At 42.1% G+C, this 20987-nt stretch overlaps 1 protein-coding gene across 1 annotated transcript; it reads right to left on the bottom strand.

Moving 5' to 3' along the window:
- Positions 1-1360: 1360 nt before the first annotated feature.
- Positions 1361-19587, bottom strand: zgc:92360 (uncharacterized protein LOC436988 homolog). The gene is made up of 11 exons (XM_046373628.1): positions 18998-19587; positions 16159-16289; positions 15552-15643; positions 12670-12749; positions 12465-12577; positions 10325-10471; positions 8972-9055; positions 8694-8756; positions 5959-6030; positions 3550-3781; positions 1361-2868 (listed from the first exon to the last, which is right to left on the bottom strand). The coding sequence occupies exons 1-11, from the start codon at positions 19083-19085 to the stop codon at positions 2840-2842; spliced, it is 1131 nt and encodes a 376-aa protein (XP_046229584.1). The 5' UTR covers positions 19086-19587; the 3' UTR covers positions 1361-2839.
- Between the last annotated feature and the right edge of the window lie 1400 nt (positions 19588-20987).

The following is a 20987-nucleotide window of genomic DNA, read 5'->3' as shown; positions in this document are numbered from 1 at the left end:
GGTTTCAAAGTCTGCATAAACATTTCAAGCTCACACTTTGCAGATAATTACAGTCATTTATGAAAATATGTCCCACACAATGCAGCCGAAAAGCAAACATTATAAAATCCAAGATACAGCATTAATAGGTTGCAGGGATGACAACAAACATTTTATCCACAGAGAAGCTGTAAAGAGACAACTGAAATGGCCAGCAGCTTCACAAGCTGTAGAGCTGTCTGTGACTTGAAGTGTTTACCCCCAAAAATAAGGTCGTCCCCACACAGCCATGATCCCATGTTTCTCCAAAATGAACTGTGTAAAAGCCTCCAGCAAACGTTTAAGCCATCGAGAAGCCTCAGATGTGAAGGATATTCTCATTTAGAGAGTACAGGGATTTCTCTGTTGGGCTCCAGGCTGAAGTAGATTTGACAAGGATCATTTGGGAGCAGTAGACACTGCTTTTCGACTTGAAAAAATGTGTTCAAAACCTCTGGTAGCAAACTCCTGCAGTGCTGAGATGTGCTTGAGCAAGACTTAATCTGCTGACATTTCCTGGAAGAGTCTCCTCATGGGGATTAATTATGTTACTTTTAGTACATGAAAGAAAAAAGGTCCACTCTCTCTTTCTTTAGCCGCGCCCACTGGTGATCACGTTACTTTTTTATTCTTGATTGAACCAAGGAGGGTTGAATCAACACCTGTACTTCATCCTGTAAAAAATCCTCTTGTCTTCTCTCTTTTTCAGTTTCTACCTGCATATAGAAGTAAAACAGAACCAAAAAAAACAAAACCTTTGCTTTATCCAAATAATCCACGTTGATGCCTCACTGCCGATGCGTCCACAACAATGATGAATGGCACACAAATCTTCAGTTTCTCCTCGGCTCTTCGGCTCCTTTTTCAGTCCTTGTTTTGATAGAAGACAAAGAGGAGTTCTCCCCATCACAGTCCTCTCCCTCCTTTCATCCAACCTCCCTCTTTCTCACCAGGGTGAAAAACTAGCATGGGCCTATAGATTTATGAGGCATCCCTCACGGGCCTCAACCTGCTGTCTCCGATGTAGTTTGGTGACAAGTGAGAAATCATTGGCATGGCTGACTTTTCACAACCAGACACATCTTACCTAAACAAGGAATGAATTTTTTATTTTTTTTTTAATTTCACTTTAGAGGTATAATCACACTGATGTGCCTCATCTTTTTTCTGTTGTGATCCCTCTGAACAAAAGTGTGTGCTGAATTTTACACTTGACATATTTTTCTCTAAAACTTGCAGTATAAAATATTTTAGAGACAGCTGTTCCCATAGGTTAGACATGTGACAAAGGAAATGACATAATTATGAGCAGTGGGAGACAAAGCTTTGAGACTCTGGAGAGAACAGTTTGGCCACAGTTTTTGCCGCTTTATTAATTAGAAGTTGGCAGTACATTGATATTTAAACTGATTTTCTAACATATTTTTAAACTGATTTGCTACTACTGAATTCACACACAAGTGTGTAAAATGATCCCATGACAAATACCAGGGGAAATATTTTTATTTCAATAATTTCATAAGTCAGTCAGCTATGGTCAAGCATTGAAGTAACTTTACTACACCAAATCAATATGTAACGTGATTACAATTTCAACCAAAAAAAAAAAGAAAAGGAAAACAAAAAATACCAATAAAAGGTTAATTATTAGTATTATTATCATCAATTAGCTCTTGATCTATAAAGGGAGGTAAAAAATAACTTACTATTGAGATTATTGTTTATTTCAACAAAGATATGGTATATACTGTGTGCCACTTGGGGGCACTGTTAAACAAGGTAAATAGTCTGCAGTATTTCGAGTTTTTCCATCTGAATACTTTCCCAAATCTCCTTTATTGTCTGTCAATCATCTGTTTGACAGAAGTACTCAAGAAAACTACTTACAAAATCTCAAGTCTAAAAAGAAAATACAAAATTATAAAAGTCATGTTGAGTTCCTGATATAAACTGTACAGGTAGTGTGTCTAAAGATGTTTAGATGTTTTTTACTTGCTTTTGGACTGAAATAAACAATAACCAACATGATGCAGCTGCAGCTCATGAACTGGCCTGCAGTACTGGTGCTTAATCAGAAAGGTTTAAGTTGTGGGAGTACATAGAACAGCCAAAGGATACCTTTGCTTGTAATTAAAGAAAAAAAAAAAGCTAAAGAGTTTGTTGTTTGTTGTGTTGTGTACCAGCTTGGTAAAGCTTGGCATGTGACTCCCAGTGCCTTCTTATTACCAAATCACCTCATCACATTTGGATATAAAATACTTATAATGAGAGGACCAAGACGCTTCATCCCTTAAAAAACAACTTTTTAATAAATCTCAAATTGAATATCTGATAAAACTAAAATATTAGATCATATTATTTTTACCTTGATAAACAGAAAGGATGAAATCAACTGGCACATAGGAAATGATTTACCAAAGCCTGGGCAACAGGACCAAATCTGAACGTGCCGAGAAAAGAGCGCCATCACGAAATTTAAACACGTTCTGCATAAAATCTAAGAAGAAATATGCAGCGCTACAGCACAGGCTGTATGACCGACAACTGATCTCTCTGCAGAGCAAATACAACACAGTTTCAGATTTATAGCATCATTTTTTATTTGCCAATTAATATTGCCTTGGTCCTCATTTTTGTATTTTTAACCCCCAACAAGCACCTTTGGGACAAGTGTGACCATATTAGTGAAGAGGATTTTGCAACCATTAGACCCAAAATCACTAAAGTCAGAGGCAGAACTGCTGCTGATGGATAAGGCGTCAGGCTGGTGATGTGGTCTGGGCTGAGAGAAGAGGAGATGGTCTCCTGGGCCTCTGGTCCATCAGTGCCTGTGCTTGAACAAGGCTTCCACTTGAAAACAGATAAAAGTTCAAGTTAGGAAATATGTTCTTTTACTCACGCAGACAAATCATTTTGTATGACTTTGTATGTTTCATTTGCAGTAGTGTTAATATTAATTCTTGTAATAATATAATCATATCATCAAGTGAAGTGAAGTCCCATGTATTCTAATGACTTCGCTGATCCTCTTAGTTAGGAAATATTAGCATCCTAAACAAACACTAAACAAAAAACCTTAACATTATATCAGCACGTTAATATTTTTAATGTGGAAGTGTCAGCTTGGTTCTGTAAAGACCACCATGTTTACATTGTGCAACTCCAGTCCAGATCTCTCAGCAATGAAACAAAATGAGGCTATGAGTCTGAAATCTCGATTTCCTGCTCACAGAGGAGTGATTTAAGACAAATCCAAATTCTGCGTAGATAGGATTTACAACAGCCAATGGAGCCCCAGCACTGCAATCTGATTAAAACTGTGGCCCTTTTGGCTTTCTGCAAACAAAATTCCACCTTCCTTTAAATACTGCTATCATGTAGCTTATTATTTATTCCATCGTGCCCCTGTGGAGCAGAGCAGCTTTTTGATGTGAAGCTTTAAAGAACAAAAGAATATTCAGCAGCTGACTGAAAAAGCTGCGTATTAACTACAAGACATTAAATGACTGTTTAAAAGTTCTGAATTCTTACTTGTGTACTCCTGAGGGGACATCTGAGCACTCATCACATTACTGAAGTGTTTCACCCAATCTTGCTGGTCGCTCTCTGTCTCACAAGTGAAAAGGAAGCAGCGGTCAGGTGTTTCTATGGTGATGCCATGTTGCCAGGCGCCGTTGCAGTGGGTGCCAGCAGGCAAGCCGGGGCTGACGCTGTAACCGTGGTCCTTGCTCCCCAAGAACACCTCACCTTTGGCAAAGGCGTCCTTCAGACACAAACAGAAGGTACCAGTCTTGTTTTGTTTTTTCAGTTTGCCGTGCTTTTGTCCACTACTTTACATTTATATTATTACTTATTTCATTACATATATTACTTATGATTTTCCTTGCTTTGTTGCACTAATGCATTGCTGCACAGTTGTTTTTGGTTTCTTGATTATTAACTACTCTATGTGCCTTTAAATTGCTCCTTGGGGACAAATAAAGTGTTTTTGAACTGAATTTGAACTGAATTTAGTCCAGGCTGAAATACACTATATGTACAAAAGTATTGGGACACCTGACCATCACACCAACAGGGACTGTAATGACGTCTCATTCTAAACTCACAGACAGCTTTGCAGCTCTAACAGCTTCCACTCTTCTGTGAAGGCTTTCCACAACATGTTGGAGTGTTTCTGTGGGAATTTGTGCCCATTCATGCAGTAGTTGGAAAGTCGCAAAGTTGGAAGCATAGCATTGTCCAAAATGTTTTTTTTTCACTTTCCCTTCAGTGTCATAATGGCAGCATTTTTGTCATTTTGGATATGGTTATTGGATGGATTTCCATGAAATCTGCTGAAGACATTTAGGAGTGCAACTAAAGTTTATTGTTGTTATCAATCTATCTGCCCGTTATCCCATTAATCATTTAACCTATAACATAGAAAAATGTCCACTATTGTCAAGAGCGGAAAATGAAGTCTTCAAATTGCTTGTTTATATGACCAGCAGTTCAAATCTCAAAGATATTTCACTGGCTTTAATATATGACAAACCTCCATCCCTTCAAGTGGAACTGGACTTACTTTCCCACAGGGAAGGGAAGGGAAGTGTAAACACTTTGGTGATCCTTTAATTTCAACTTTATGTAGCACCGTCACCACATCAAAATTTTGTAACTAAAAGTGACACTACTTAAACTACCTTAAACACTATGTTAGACCCTTGTCAGGGTCCTTGTCCACAGAGTCTGCCATTGTTCTACAACCTAAAATGGGCAAACCAAACACTGGCACTAGAGATGACCTTTTTGCGGCCACTCTTGGGGAAAACAAGGGCTACTGGGTTAAATGTAATCTGCAACCTCATCACTAGATGCCACTAAATCCTTCACACTGAGCCTTCAGTTGTCTCAAACAAATCTCACTCCCTATAGTTTGAAAAGCGTGAGCAAATAGCAGTTGCATACACAGTGAGCCATTGTATATACAACATCTAAAACTTGCATAATTCAGTAATTATGGAAGTGATCAAGTTGCACTCGCTTTGAGCTTCCACCGCTAATTCCCAGGCCACATTCAACTTCACTAGACTTCCTCTTCCTTTCATCTACCAGTTTTTCTTGTCTAACACTCTTGGGGTAAGTCTGACATTTCAGTCACTTAGCACCTATCATTATTGCACCTCCCCATTGAACTCTTGCATCAGCAACAAAGCTGAGCTAATCTGTCCTGGCTATCTGATGTGTATTTAGCCAAGTCTTGGGAAATCTGGATCGCCCTCTCTCAAGGCAAGTCTGTGTGTTACCACTTGCAATGAAAACTCCCTTCTCATCATTCATAGACTCTAACCTTTCAAGTACTGAAATGAGATGAAGTCTGCACATAAACTTGTTGGTAAAAGTGTCTAGTGTAGATCCATACTGTGAGGTCATGGCAACAAACGCCTTATGTATAATAACATTAACGACAAATGAAAGTACCTTATGTCACCCCCTCCCCACTGAGTCATGGCTTCATATCCCCATCGTCGTCTACTTGATCTAATTTGGTTAATGGAAGAAACCTTCCTGCTGCCACTCTCCATGCTCATTTATGTCTTTTCAGAGGACAAGAAAACTGTCTTCTTTTTGTAAAAAAAAATTAAATAAATAAATAAATAAAAAAATTAAAATATTGTGCCTGTTTGGCTGCACTTTTTCTTTGCAAACAGAAATATGTATGTGTTTATTTGCATATGGAGCCAGGAAGTGAGATGCCGCCGCAGATGGTCACCGAAGACGCTTGTAGAGCTGCGTTGTAATGTGAGCTGTGAACTGACTTAAGGATCACCTGAGACGTATGTTAATGGAAAGTATGAACATCCTCATTGTCACACAGACGTCACAGGGCTTAAAGTATAAACAGCTTTGTCTCTACTGAAGTGTTTCTGATGTGTGTAGGTGTGTGTTAAGATGCTGTACCAGCGGGTCTTTGAAGTACATGAGCCGCCTGTGGTCCAGAGTGAACCAGCGTTTCTTGAAGCCTTCTGTTTGCTGCACAGACAAGAGAAACAGTCAACAGTCAGACAGGAAACTGTATACAGACACAAAGCAGCACTGGGTTTGCACCAAGCAGCACATTACTCGTATATGTCTGGCTTTTAAGTCAAAAAGCGATTCATACTCTAATCTTAAATTGACTCTTTTGTGTTAAGAATTCACGCATCGGAGTTTCCTGATACTTTAGCAAAGACAACCGGTTATTAAAATGGCCAGGGCTGCAACTCGAGCCCAAAGCAATACCTTCAAGTGATCTGTTTTGTCCAGCCAAACAGTCCAAAACTCAAAGGTATTCCATTTACTCTGACGTCAATCAGAGCACAACAGCAGGTCTTCATGATCGAGAAGCACAAATCAGCTAATATTTGACTTTTCTTGTAAAAAAATGAAAAATAATCAATCATGGAAAGTTTGAGAACAGGACATGGGCGTGTGTGCTGGTGGTTCATTTGCTTTTCTTGATCGAATCCAAATCTCTTTGCAGCCAATTTTAACAACGTTGTCAAGAAAACTTTATTTTTCAAGCATTCTCTTGTTTCTGAGACTGAAACTGCCCTAAACATGATCTTAGGCTTTTAAAACAATGATGGATTTGCATGTTTTTCTGGTAGCTCTAATGCTAACACTTGTTTTCTCCTTAGCAGCCTCATCTGAACGCTCATGGCACCACATTCTTCATACTGAATTTGAAAAGTCAAACCTATTGTTACAGATGAAGTTTTATATCAGCGTGCGGCGGAAACTCATGCTGAAAACAGCTGCTGAAGAATATGAAGCGTGGCACCTTCAGAGAGTTTACTGAAGTGCACAAGCAGCTTGAGCTCTTTTCAGAGTCCGAGGCTTCATATAATGAGGAAGCTCAGGTCCCCAACTGCTGCCAAATTGTCCTCGTAAAAGTGTTTGATATTCTTGTTGTGGCGTGAGGCTGAACAACTGACTGTTCCCTTCTCAATTCGCCAGCGACTCCTTCCACAAATATGTCTCCCATGCATGTGAGGGAAATGAATTATGACACCCTTTTAGCAAATCAGCCCACCAGAGCAAGTTAGTGAGTCCTTTCACCTGTCAGCCTGACAGACGGAGATTAAATTGAGAGTCTGTGTGTGTGTCTGAATACAGAACCAGTTGTGTTGCTGAGGATCAAGTTGCTTTAGGTGCTTCAATCTGAATCCTGTGTGTGAAAGCACCTGCATGTGTGCACACATGCTAATATAAAAGAGTCGGAGCAACAGTGCATGGCTGCACGGATGTGTACAAATGCGTCTTTGTGTGTTCAGTTAATCCAAACATGTGTCTGTGTTTCTGTGTGCATTTGAGGTTTTGACACCTAAGGATTAAGTCGAGCCTCGACTAGAAGCTTTTTATTCCCTCTCAGAGAGAGTGACAGACAGATGGACGATGTGGCGGGCAGGTAGGACCTCTCAGCTGTCAGTCAGCCTGTCAGGCAGCAGTGGAAGGCAGCCACACTGACAGCTGAGCTAGTTAACCTCTTAGCCCAGCTCCCTTTCCATTATAGCAGAGAAGGTGGGAGCTGGGATCACAGGAGGGGGATTTAGGAGGGAACTGCGCCCGACTACTTTCAGTTCAGAATTAGATAGTCTTGTAAAAAATTCTCAGTCTTTCAGTAGAGTAGAGTAAACAATGGATAGGATTTACTCCATTTGAGCAATGCAGCCCAGCTTACAAGTGAATCAGTCTTTGTTAAACACATTTTCTCAAGTGAATGACACCACTGGACTATAACCAGCTGTTTAAGTTTAAGTTTGAGGATTAAAACAATTAGAACTAAACTGGCACCAAGAGTGTTTTTTGCTTCATCATATCATCATGAAATAAAAGCTGACTGCGCTGTGAAATGGCTACAGACGAATGACTTCATCTGGGTTTAGACTTGTTACCTATAAATCACACTATCACTATGTGGTTCTGTCTGCCACAGGGTACGAAATCTACTGGGAAAGCGAAGGCAGTCTGGTCCCTTTTCAATGTGCTTTCATGACTCCATTTTAGACTAAATGAATGAAGATATTCACACTTTTGGCCTGTGCTGTTGCTAGGTGCTGCTCTGAGGAAAGGCGATCTGGTTGTCTTTGCAGCAGTAGTGCCTACAGTATTACCACTTGGAAATGCTAGTGAGAGGAAACTTGTCTGTATCAACTTTCAAGTAATATTTGAAAAAAACTTTTATTTTGCCAAAACTGATCTATTGCTTTTAAAAGTGGTAAATCGTCCGCGCAATTACCGCTGATCTCAATTACTACTACAAATCATCAACACCCTTAGGCATTTGCTCCCTGCGAATGGGGTTTTAAATTGACTTAATTGACAAATATGCTGTTATTAGTTCTGTATTTCCAAGGGATGTCTGGTTCTTGGTAATTAATACCCCCAGATGCCAGGAATTCAGTTCCATTTGGAATATAATAACAGTTATTAACACTGGCTACCCTGTTGACAAATGTGTACTGATTTTTGAAAATATCAGCTTGTGCAGAGCCAAAGGCTGCACTGTGTGAGAAACACATGGAAGGGAATGAAGAGGGTCACAGCAAGCAGAGCGAGAATAAGACGGAGAAGAAAAGGGGTATACATTTTCATTTTACATTTACAGTGTGAGTGTGTGTGTGTGTGTGTATCGGTTTGTGTGTTTTGCTTACCCTGGGACCTGTCTTTTCCATGTATCCTTCTTTCAGAAAGTTCCGGGTAAGTTTGGGCACCAGCTGAAAACAACAAGCAAAGCAAAGGGATGCAGAGGAACACCATGAGAGTATGAAGAGTTTCCGTGCTCTCCAGATTCCATTTTGAGAAAAGTGCCGGACAACACTTGGACTCCTAGCCACCCATTTTCCCATCTCACTAGTATGGATAGAATCAACAAGGTTCCCTTTTTCCAATATCATAAATATAAAAGTGGTGGGAAAGAAAGTGTGCTCACCTCAGGATCCGTCGCCCCAGGAAAGGCCACCTTTAGATAGTGAAGCTGAATTGCACGAATTGAATTAAACCAGTCTACGATTTCCTAATGGACAGAGGGAGATAGAGAGGGCAGTAAAGACACAGGAAGTGAGGGAGGGAGGGAATGAGTTATTCCTCTGTTTTTTAAATTATTCTTTGAGATAAGAGAAGATAATACCAGAGCTCTGGGTGATTTCTCTGAGGGTTAGGGCTGTCCAGGGCTTGCTATCAGCTGCACCACGGTTTGGTGACAACAGATCATATGAACATCAAACCACGACAAAATGGGTAAGTCAAGCCAACTTATTCCACCATCTCAAGCAGAAACACAATATGAAAAGCGTCAAAACTCCCATAACAAGAGCTCAACAGCGAATGCGAGTTCCTGAAACTTTTTAAGCCACCAGGTCACCCTAACTGACTTGCCTGGTGTTTCCAAAGCTTTTGACCACATCTCATTGGTCTTCTTGAGCTGGTGGAATTTGTTCAGCTGTCATGGAAATATAATATGACCTATATGTTCAGTCAAGAGATAATAGGTTGTTGTACAAGGATGATATATCACTACATGAGGTATGGTTGAAAGCCCCAGAAACAAAAAGTTGCACCTTGTGATGGGAAATTTTTTTTTTTTGTTCATGACAAGTAATGTTGTTTGACCATTTGTTCCCTGGCTCTAGCTGTGCATGTACACTCATCACACGCATTTTGTAAAATTAATGTCATCATAGCACAATATTGGTGAGCTGGTGTCAATCAGAAAACGATTTGCCAAGTACAGTCCAGCTGTGCTGATGGTTGCGGAATTGAGTCATGTTTGCTCAGTTCAGTATTGATTGTAATCGATTAAATAATAGCTCCTTAGGACTACAACATCAGCTTTTATTAAAAACAAACTATGACCTTTGCTCCCACTGATGGAAAGGCAACAAATCTGTTTAATAGAGGCTTTAAATAAATGTCCAAAATATTCCTGAGGACTGTGACCAAACCAGTATGGGACATTATTTTTTTTATTTAGTCTGCATGAAAGAATTGCTGTCATTGAAAAGTCTGTCATAGTAGAACATTAATATACAGCTGACAAAGACTCAGACCTGATCCTGACGCTGTTGGGCAGGAGACTCTCAAGTGTCAAGATGTAGCAAATAAGTGACAAAAAGCTGAACTGTTCCATGTACTTCAGTTTTCAGGAATGAAAACAGAGCGACTGATGTGAAGCCTGAATGTCATCTGCTCGTGGATTCCATCAACTGGCAGAAATTGGTACAAATGGTTTGAAATGGAGACTCATACACACACACACACACACACAGAGTACAGCAGTGCAGACCTTTCCGTTGTCATGGTAGACAAAGATGTTGCGGGTGCTGTAGTCTTTGAGGTAGGTGATCTGCAGTCCGTTGGGGTTTCCGATCTTCTCAGGCTGGAAAGTCGCATTGATGGTGTCCACTTTGATTACTGCTTTGGGCTCCTTAGCCTGCAGGAGAGAAGGAGGAAAGGAGGGGGTGAACTGTGACTCTCCTCATCAGGCCATGATTGATTACTGGAAATCAGATGTTTACATCTGGCATTATCATGTCTTGGGTGGCGAATTTCCCTTCAGGGGTAAATAAAGGAATTCTGATTCTGATTCTGATCACAAGCGATCAGCTTTAAGTACGTCACCTCACACTTGGCATTAACATCCCACGTCAAGTCAAGTGACCACTTGTGATAGGTTCTGTGCTGACAATCTTAAAAATGTCTGCATTCCACTTTTCAGGCGAATCATAGATATATTGTGGCATTTCACGTTCTCTTCAAACTTCACGTGACTTCACGCATCCACACTATATGAACATACCAATCGAGCGATGCAGCCACTACACTGATGTGGCTTCTTCATGTTTCCCTCCTTGGTTGACATCGTAACTGTTGGTGGATGAAGAGCTGGTGCCATAAAAGCATCTTTAATGTAATATTGTGTTTTAATGGTGAAAACTGAGGAATGTAATCTAATCATGGTCGCAGTTAAATTGACCGTGATACTATGTTGGAAGAGATCGCCCCCCTCGCCTTCTCACATGTTGTCCACTGATAATTGGATCATCCAAGGCGCATGTTAAAGCCAGGTGTAACTTGGCCTATGATGAGTCTCAGATGTTAGACAGTTGACTATTTCCACCTGATATTTCTTTTGCATGATTTTAAATCTTTGACTGCTCGTGATAATCTTTTCAATAACAAACTGGTGGCACAGTTTGATCAGATAAAATACATAGTTATTGAGTCAAGGTGTATGTATAGCAAAAGCCCTGGAGCCACATTTTGTGCTTTTTCCAACCATGAAAATAATATCTAGAGCAATTATCTCCACATCAGTCTGCACACTGATAGCCATCACGGCTAAGACCGACACTAATCCCAGCAAACCTGCCTGTGGAAGCTGTGCTTTAATCTGACCTGACTTGAATTTCTATGGAGACACAATCTGTCTGTGTGCATCTTCTGCCCTTGACGTTAACAGATAACAGACACAGCTATGTTTACGGGACATCTGATTAGATTTTACACACCTGTCTGACATTGTGAGTATTGACTTTCCCAGCATGAAAAAAAAAAACAACAAGAGAAAGTGAGACAAATTCGCTAAGAAGTTGAAGCGAGTTACACTTGACTTGGACTGTGACTTGTGCCTGTGGCTTTTTTAAAAGCCAACCAGCTCACATGCTTTAAAATCCTAAAGCACCTGAGTGACAGCAAGCGACGCCATCCATTTTCATCACCACTGTGAGGATGTTCTTGTTTTATTGTTTATCATAGCAGTCACCAGGAGGATATGAAGCAATAGTGAAATATGTCAAAGGAAGAAGCAGTCCTAGTGAACAGGAAAAACATTCACAATAAAGAGACACACACAAGAAATCCATATTTAAAAGAATGAGAGTGACAGTCTTTCTTTTTTTCTAGTCCTTTTAAATATATTATTCCCACTTCCCCTGAGCTGGTTTACTGTGACAAACAAAGAGCCCCCAGTGCTTCCAGCCCTAATTGGTTTGGGTGGTGTACAGCTTAGTGAATCAGCCACACTGACAGAGAGGACAGGCTGCTGGTTCAGCTTGTCTGAGCACGCTCAGATGCGGCAGAGGGAGGAAGCGTGTGTGGATCCATTCTGTATGCTTCTGGTAGGTAGGGCAGTGTATGATTATAAAGTTAACTGTGTGTGTGTAAAATACTGCAGCACATAATGCTGGGGTGTTGTCTGCAGAATATTTTATGTCTCTAATTAAGGTATTTGTGTTGTGGCTGCTTGTGTGTGGCTGTTGCACATGTGCTGGAAGTGAAGCACCGCCTTCAGAGAACACTAACTAGGACGCTGTCTAATTACAGTACATCACTGGTATCTTACAGGCAAGGTTCTGTGTAGGGTGTGAGTGGGCAAAGTGTGTGCTTAGCTGCATGTGGATGCCAAGAGTCTCATTGCTGCTTACGTCATATTTGGTGAAATACTTCAGAGTCCCCTCCCTCTCTGAGAGGACAAATCGTCTGCTGAGGAACTGCCCATTGTCCCGCCCCCTCTTCATCAACAGGCCATCTCTAACTCCTGTAGGAGGCCAGCAAAAGTCACCCATTAGCATGGATGTGATTCTGTGCATGCATAAAAGTGTGTGCGTGCGTGTGTGTGTGCGTACCCACCTTCCTCATATGTAAAGTTTCCAGGCTCACAGAACTCCTGCCTCTCGTACTTTGCTCTGATCCACTGCTCCCTCAACACCCTAAAACATACAAAAAGATGAAACTTCAATGGAGCCAGCTTGTAAAAGGCACCACCTGACAGAAGACGGACGTCTGGCGAGCTTTGTGGTAATGAGAAGGAGGCCGGTGTGCATGGAGGAGGCTGATGAATCACATAAGTCAGAAATGTATGTTTAGAAATACATTTGTCTCTAAAGATCCAGACTATATTATGTCCGCCAACAGTGTCGCTTAAAAACACACTTTCTGTGAGTGTACTTGCTTTAATTATTACCACGAGTTCATATTCAAAACTCTGCCATTAAGTGACAGCAAACCTGCCTCAGGATCAAAAACTGTGAAGAAATCCTATAATCCTGTTCTTTGTCAACAGAACACTTGTTTATCTTTTTGTGTGTGTGTGTGCGCACATGTGCGGTCGGGTGTGTATGTGCGTATGTGCACGTTTGATCCTGATTTGATCTTACGGCAGACTGACTCCAACACTTAAAAACCTCTGAAAGTCTAATGGCTCACGTTGAATCAGAAGCCGATTCAGTTCTTTTCAAACACTGAACCTGGGAGGAACGAGGAGCGACAGGCGGGCGAGGGAAGGGTGTGGTGATTTCAGATGTCTTCAGGCAACTTTTACAGACACAGTGAGCGACTCCTTTCATTCAGCACACACACACACACATACATTCTTCTTCAGCGAAGCAAAGACAAACTGTGGCAGCTTGATGTGAAGCTTGTCTCTTTGCCAAAGATTTCCTGCTTCACATTCATGCCAAACATTCCTGTCCAGCAGCTGCCTGGTGAAGCCACTGTGTCTACAGGTAAGCTGCAGGCTACCTACAGGTAAGCTGCAGGCTACCTACAGGTAAGCTGCAGGCTACCTACAGGTAAGCTGCAGGCTACCTACAGGTAAGCTGCAGGCTACCTACAGGTAAGCTGCAGGCTACCTACAGGTAAGCTGCAGGCTACCTACAGGTAAGCTGCAGGCTACCTACAGGTAAGCTGCAGGCTACCTACAGGTAAGCTGCAGGCTACCTACAGGTAAGCTGCAGGCTACCTACAGGTAAGCTGCAGGCTACCTACAGGTAAGCTGCAGGCTACCTACAGGTAAGCTGCAGGCTACCTGTACACATCAGTGTACATATTAAGACTTTTGGCTTTTTGGCAAAAACAGGAGAAGGCCCTTACTTTAACAGCTAACACGCGGCTATAGATATTAGCATGTGAGATAAAACATGTTTACTGTGTGATCTGCTGTGACGGCTGCTTTAAGAGAAGACAGTCAACATCCAGTGCCAGAAGGCTGACACTCAGGACTGAGTCACTTAGACGTGTTACAAAACAACCAGAGAAGAAATCCTGGAGTGTTACAGGGTTTACAGAGGGCAAATGTCTAACGCTCCCCAACTCCGCACGCACGTCACATATTTCCACAATTGAAGAATATATCAAAAAAAAAATTTAAAAATTTAAAAAGACACAAAAAGAAACAATGAAAACCATCGGAGACCACAGGACAACTGTAAGGGCGATGAAACTGACTGTTACTGAGAAACGGTTCAGGTGGGGAACCGCAATTCATTTACAGTGGAGTCAAGAACATTTAAGATGGTCACAGTGCAGGTGAATAAATCCGATATGCCAACACACACACACACACACACAGAAACAATCCTCCTGTTCTCCTCTCGTCTTATTGGATATTCACTTTATTAATCATACTTCTGTGCAGTGTAAACTCACTGGCTGAATTGATACAAGAAAGTTACGGATGCAAATAAAAGTCTAGAAACTCAACACCTCCGTATTGTTACTAATAAACATACAGCTCTCGTTTCACCATTCGGGATTTAAACTACTTTGGATTTTAGCTACAGTTGAAATCCAGCTAATGAATCCAGTGTGATACAGTTTCTTTAAAATCTTTTCAACACTAAACTGACGTTTTGTCTGCACATTTCGTGATTTTATCGTTTTAATTCACAATAATCTCAACTAGAATTTTGGCCTATATTAGCATTTAACATACAGTTTTCCAAGTAAGACTTCATTAAGATGGAGACTGAGCATTGAAAAGTATTCACTTTCACTCACTTCTCAATGGAGGAAAATAAAGAGGCAACAATTTATTTGTTCTTCCAGCTAAAATTTTAAAATTCGCTGTTTTTCTATGTTTCTAACATAGAAACAAATGTTGGGTTGGCATAATAAAACACACCGATACCACGGTCATAGTAACAACATTCAACACATGAACCCAGATTATCACATTTTCTATATGGTTCTACAGCCAAAATGTGAAAAAACTCACAGTGCAGAGTTAAAGGCCTGACATGAATCCATTTATAATGACTTACAATGCACCTGACCAGGTAGAAAAGGAGAAACTCACTGACCAGAGACAAATCCAATGACACGTGAGTCAGTGCCGACAGGTGCGCCTGCAGGGGGCTGTCGCAGCTGATTCAAAGCTTTCCAGGTTGGAACTCGACGAAAATGAAATGGACTCTTCATCAAAGGGACTGAGCTCTGGGACTGGGCTCTGGGACTGAGCTCTGGGACTGGGCTCTGGGACTGGGCTCTGGGACTGAGCTCTGGGACTGCGTGGCAAGTCAAACCCACCAACATCGCTTCGCTTGGTTGATTTGAGAAACCGATTAGAAGTTGTGGTTCGTTTGTTTTTGCAGTGCTGGCATTTGGTGACGTATTTGCTAAAGATGAACTGCAGGATTTATATTGGTTCTTATTTAAATTTAAGTCTAAGTGTGTGTATACAAGTATGCTCTAAAAAACAGCTCATTTGTGTGTGCATTGCTGTGGTGACTCACTGGCAATCCTTGTGGGTTGGTTTGTAGTAGTAGACTGGAACAGCAGCCTCGTATTTACTCTTCATCAGCTCGTTTCCATTCTCAGCCATAAACTAATGCAACACACACACACACACACACACACACACAGACATGGAAGAGACAGATTAGTCAAACATAAATGATGCCGTGGCACATAATCTGACAGTTTTACAGTTCAAGTTTCTTCATCTGCTCAACAGGAGCATCACTCAACAGGAATAAAATCTTTATCAGTGTTACTTAAACAAACAACTCGGAGAGCTAAGATGATAAATGGAACAAATATCTGAAGATTAAGATGTGCAAAGCACTGACATCATTTATTATCTTGTTTCTGCGAATTGCCTGCACAATTTCAGAAACAGTGGAAAACGTGCAGGGCAGGAATGTGCTGGGCAGGAATGTGATGTCTTAACATTTGAAATAAATGATTCATTTCCTCTACCGATAAGACACTGGAATTGATCTTCTCATCTAACTCTTGGCAAAAAAGGGATTAAATTTAATTTACAAAATGTTAAACCATTCCGGCCTGTTGTTATTCACACCCGGCGGACGAGTCGGCTGCAGGACTCTGTGGTCTCACCTGCACCTCATGGTCCTCCCAGTGGGACAGGCTCAGGGACTTGACCTTGTTGATGTTGGCCATGTTGCGGTGGATGCCAGAGCAGGCCAGGCAGATGAAGACCCCCAGGGAGCAGGAGCCCCACCCGGGATCTGCAGAGAGGAAGGTGGAGAGAACAAATGGAGTGCGGGGGATACGTGGATAAGAGAGAGAGAGAGGGAGAGAGAGAGAGAGAGAGAGAGAGAGAGAGAGAGAGAGATGCAGGGGCTGAGCGGGAGTTCTGTATGGCGAAGGTTCAGTCAGAAAGACTTTTGTTTTGCACGCTTTGGCCTGGAGTTTATATCTCATACCATCCTGTCATTCACTCCTCTCACACACGCTCACTCATCGTTTCCTGCTCTCACTGACTCTGACTGTCAGTCGAGGTAATCAGCTGTTCTCACCAGCTGGTCGCATCTTCCAATAGCACAGCAGCATACCGACATCGTTAGCCTATCATCTCGCTGCCGGCTTTTTTAAACACAACTTTCTCTCTGCTTTAGTACACCTTATGCTGTCACAGATTCACCAGCGGCATCGGTTCATCGGCCTCATCAGCCTCAACAGAATCACCAGTCACCACCACCACCAGCGTCTGGCCTCCATGGAGGGATCTGTCTTGGTGCTCCTCCATCACTGTAGTCTAACACTTTGTGCAAGACTTAATTACCACGTCATCTGTTGTAATACATAATGAGCTTTACTGCATTTGCTTACGTCTCCTGACTGAAATGGTTACTCTGCTAGTTCCCGACTGGTTCAAAAAAAACAATCTGCTGTTTTTTTTGATCATCAATTAATCTTTTAGTCAACAAAATACAATCAACTCAGTCAAATTTACAAGCAGTTTGACACTTATTAACTCAAACTACTGATGAATTAATGATGGGCAACAAATCACTTTAGAGTGGGGAACATATTCTGAATTACAAAGATTTATTTGGACACCACAGGTAGTGTGGTGTGTTACATATGAATAAATCATAGTAATAGCGTGAAGTTATTGAGGAAAACCTCTAAGTAAAGGGATTTGTGGTTGCAGAATTTGGTCATGCAGAATAAGGAATTCATAAGTACTTTATAATGACAAACAAAGAGCCAATAATGCAGAAGAGCATTTGTGAGGTCACACACTGATGTTGGACCAAAAGGCCTGGCTCACAATCTCCGTTCCAGTTCATCCCAAAGGTGTTGGATGGGGTTGAGGTCAGGGCTCTGTGTGGGCCAGTCAAGTTCTTCCACACCAAACTCATCCAACCATGTCTTTATGGAGCTTTGCTTTGTGCACTGGGGCACAGTCATGCTGGAATAGAAAAGGGCCTTCAACAAACTGTTGCCACAAAGTTGGAAGCATAGCATTGTCCAAAATGTCTTGGTGTGCTGAAGCATTAAGATTTCCCTTCACTGGAAGTCAGGGGCTGAGCCCAAACCGTGAGAAACATCCCACACAGAGGTCTGTCTGGATTCTTTTGTCCATACAATGTTTTTAGAGGAGTCCTATATTGTGAAAGCAAAATTCATGTTGAAGATAAAGCCAGGTGATTATGACGGAGAAACAACCAAAACAGTCAAAGTCTCCACATCTCACTAAAGTGCCACTCACAGGCAGCTGCTTTGTGAAAGGAAACCAGTTCGCTTCCTATCCATACCTCTTTCAGTTTTTCGGTCTTTTACCTTTTTGAGTGCTATCACACGAGAAAAGTTTTCTTTGCTTTGATGACACCTGTCTTATCTTCTTGACACACACTCTTGCCAGTAAGCAACACATTTGTGAGAAACTACCCGGCCCTTATCGCTACAGATGACAGATAGCTGGGCAGGAGGAACAGTGCATACTTTAATATTCCAATCATACACGGCAGATTAGAACATGATGTGCTCGGCTGGTTAACACTCATGACTAATTTCTTCTTTTTTTTTTTGCTAAGTCACTGTTTCACAATACCAGGGAGACTGCAGAATAAAAACCCCACACATGCACAGTCCAACTCACCACTGGTGGCGCATTAGACGGTAGCCTACATGTTTTGTCAGTCAGTGATCCTCGGATAAATCAAGATTATGTGAGGTGATCTTTGTCGCACACACACACACACACACACACACCAGCACGGTGCCTCGGGGCCTGGATTCAGTCATTTCACAACATTACTGTGATGCACTGAACTATGACTTGTGTACTGTAGTTCAGTTTCTTCACACTCATTGAAATGTAAAAGAGAGCTGAAAAAAGTGATTGTACTTGTAGATGGTGGCTTTTCCTCTTCCCTAAAGATTAATCAAAGACACGGTGCAGCATCTGTTCTGTTCTGTTCTGGTGTCAAATGAAGGTATTACAAAATCCTTTGCCATTAGCCTGAAAAGCTCATTCAATTGAAATTCACTTCTTCCATTTAGGCTGCTGCTTGTCTTTGGACGGCACACCTACAGCTCCTATGAAGTATCCTACCAAACACTTCTAAGTCAGCATATGAAGGACCTCCATAGATGGTCTGCAAGCGCCAGGTGAGGGGGTGTGCCCACACTCACTGTGCACGTCAAGACTTGCTGAATTCTGCAAGTGTCTTCTCTTGCAGCCTTCCACCAACCAAGGCTTCAACTGCTTGGTTGGTTTGCTTGGTTGGCTTCAACTGTTTGGTTTTATAGTTGGGCTGCAAGCATGAAAAGAAAAGCGCAACGGCAGGATGAATTAATGATTAACTTCACCACGTTGGCACAGGTGAACGCTCAGCACGTCCAGCTCAGCACAAGCCACGCAACGACCTTAGAGCTCCCCGCTCATAACATTTCACCGCTAATTAAAGACATTTATTTATCTTACCCGGCGCGCCGCAGTCTGCGCAAGCGTCATTTCCAGGCTTCTGAAGGATCTCCCTCAGTGCTCGGGTTGCTCTCTCATTTGCCGACATTTCAGTGTTCAGATCGGGTTTTCCTCCGCTTTCCGAGAGAGAGAGAGAGAGAGGGAGAGGTAGAGGGTGGGGGCAAAGGTAAGCCGGAAAAGGTAAAAGGTGTGTCTCCTCAGGCTTGACTCCCCCACTTGAGTGCTACCTGTAACGGGCAAGTCTGCACAGGTATGCGCCCTCAGCGCAGGCGAGGTCTTCCTCCGACTGCAGAAAAATCAAACCTCCTCATAAAGTTTTCAAGCGAAGGTCCATTCTTCCTCTCTCTTTTGCTGTGGCCCAGCCACAAACCAAACCAGCAGCCTTCAGTGTGGCCTGCGAGGCGCGTCCTGTCGAAGTCTGGAGCCAAATGACGGCCACCTTCCCCGAACTGCGTGCTCAGAGGAGGGTTTGCTGCAAACCTCACACAAGGAAGTAGAGTCCAGAGGCTGTTCAGACTTGCTTTTCCGCATTATTCAAGGTTATGCATCTCGTCAGATGTGCAGCATGCATACGCTTAGATGTTGGGAGGACTTTTAAGAGCGCGATGACAAAGTAGATCTGTCAGAGTTTTAGACTGACCTTCACAAACATGTACGACTTTGATAGATGAATGATCACTTTACCTCATCTAATTTTGTTGAAATTTATTGATTTATAAAATACTTCAATTTGTTCATTTTGATTTTTCAGGAAGAACATAACCACTCTGTGGAGGAACATGTGGTTGGGGGTAAATGTGGACTAATGCACACAGACAACATTTTAGCAGTAGTGTAATTAAAGTGACCTCAGAGTTATGTGTATATGTGGGAGATCACATTTATATTTCCCTCTGAAATGTATTATTGTTGAATTAAATTTTAAAACGTAGGCTTTAAATAGCAAGTTAGATTCAACACTGCATCCCTGCAGTCTGCTGCTGGGTGCAGCTCCATGCTTGGTCAGTAGGGGGCAACAGTTCACCGTTTTTCCGCTGGTTATGGCTGTTGGGTTGAGCTCAGTGCGGTGCAGGTGTGCCAGTCGGTGCTGTGTCCTTTAACCAAATGTCTCCCCTCCTCCTCCCGTCAGCGCCGTGACTCCACACGCTGGCTGGAATAAAGAGGCACCATTTTCTGATAACACTAACACAAATAATAATCAGCAGCTGAATGGAAAATGATATTCTGTGGAAGTATAAAGAAGAAGAACAGCCTCCCTTTGAAGTAACTTCCCTCCCGCCCGAACATTCACCACCACAATTTGGTTGCCTAAGTGAGACAGATAGCAGCTTGAGGCCGATTTGACAGTCGGCGAGCACTCGCGGTTTGATGTCATTTTGCAGTACCAGATTTCCCCTGTGACAGCAAAGTTCTAATGCCCCGTTACTGAGCTCATTTGTCAACACCAATCCAGCAGACATTGGCTTGTCTATCGTCTCCCACACCGGCCTCTAAATCTTCTTTCTCTCTCAGCAGATTTTTGGAGTTAGATATCAGCAGCTGTAAGTCATCTGAGTGATCGAGGTTCAAGCCTGTGTGTGTGTGTGTGTGTGTGTTATAGACAGCTGAGAGAGCTCCTCATTCCTTCCACTCACTTTTGATGTGTTGCGTAATAACATCACTCAAGGGGTTTTTGTAGGTACTGGTGTGTCCTAATTCCTTAGTGACTTGGCTCGGTGAGTGTCATCCTGACCCTGGAGTCTGCTTATTCCCGAAGCCAGAGGTGAACTTCTCACGGTGTGGTTGAACATTAGAATTTATTTGTAACAACAGTTTGGAGGTAAACATGCACACTGTATCTCGTCTCTGTCCTTCTCCCTCTGATGATTTATATCACGCAGTTGGTGGCATTTTGAAGCTGGCTGGGTATGACAGGGACTAAATGGCAGCAAGTCCAGGCCATTAGTTTGTGTCTTGCTGGGTGCTTCTTACATGTCGTGCCTTGTCTGTG

Source organism: Scatophagus argus, chromosome 2, assembly GCF_020382885.2.
Source record: "Scatophagus argus isolate fScaArg1 chromosome 2, fScaArg1.pri, whole genome shotgun sequence".
NCBI lineage: Eukaryota > Metazoa > Chordata > Actinopteri > Scatophagidae > Scatophagus > Scatophagus argus.
This window is presented reverse-complemented; position numbering and strand designations above follow the sequence as displayed.

Bases quoted from the DNA above. Each gene is read 5' to 3' on its own strand.
- zgc:92360 (XM_046373628.1), bottom strand. From the start codon at position 19,085: ATGTCGGCAAATGAGAGAGCAACCCGAGCACTGAGGGAGATCCTTCAG. The intron at 12,578-12,669 runs GTGGGTACGCAC...GGCCTCCTACAG, and splicing joins AAACTTTACATATGAGGAAG to GAGTTAGAGATGGCCTGTTG. The intron at 10,472-12,464 runs GTAAGCAGCAAT...TCTCTCCTGCAG, and splicing joins AGTATTTCACCAAATATGAC to GCTAAGGAGCCCAAAGCAGT.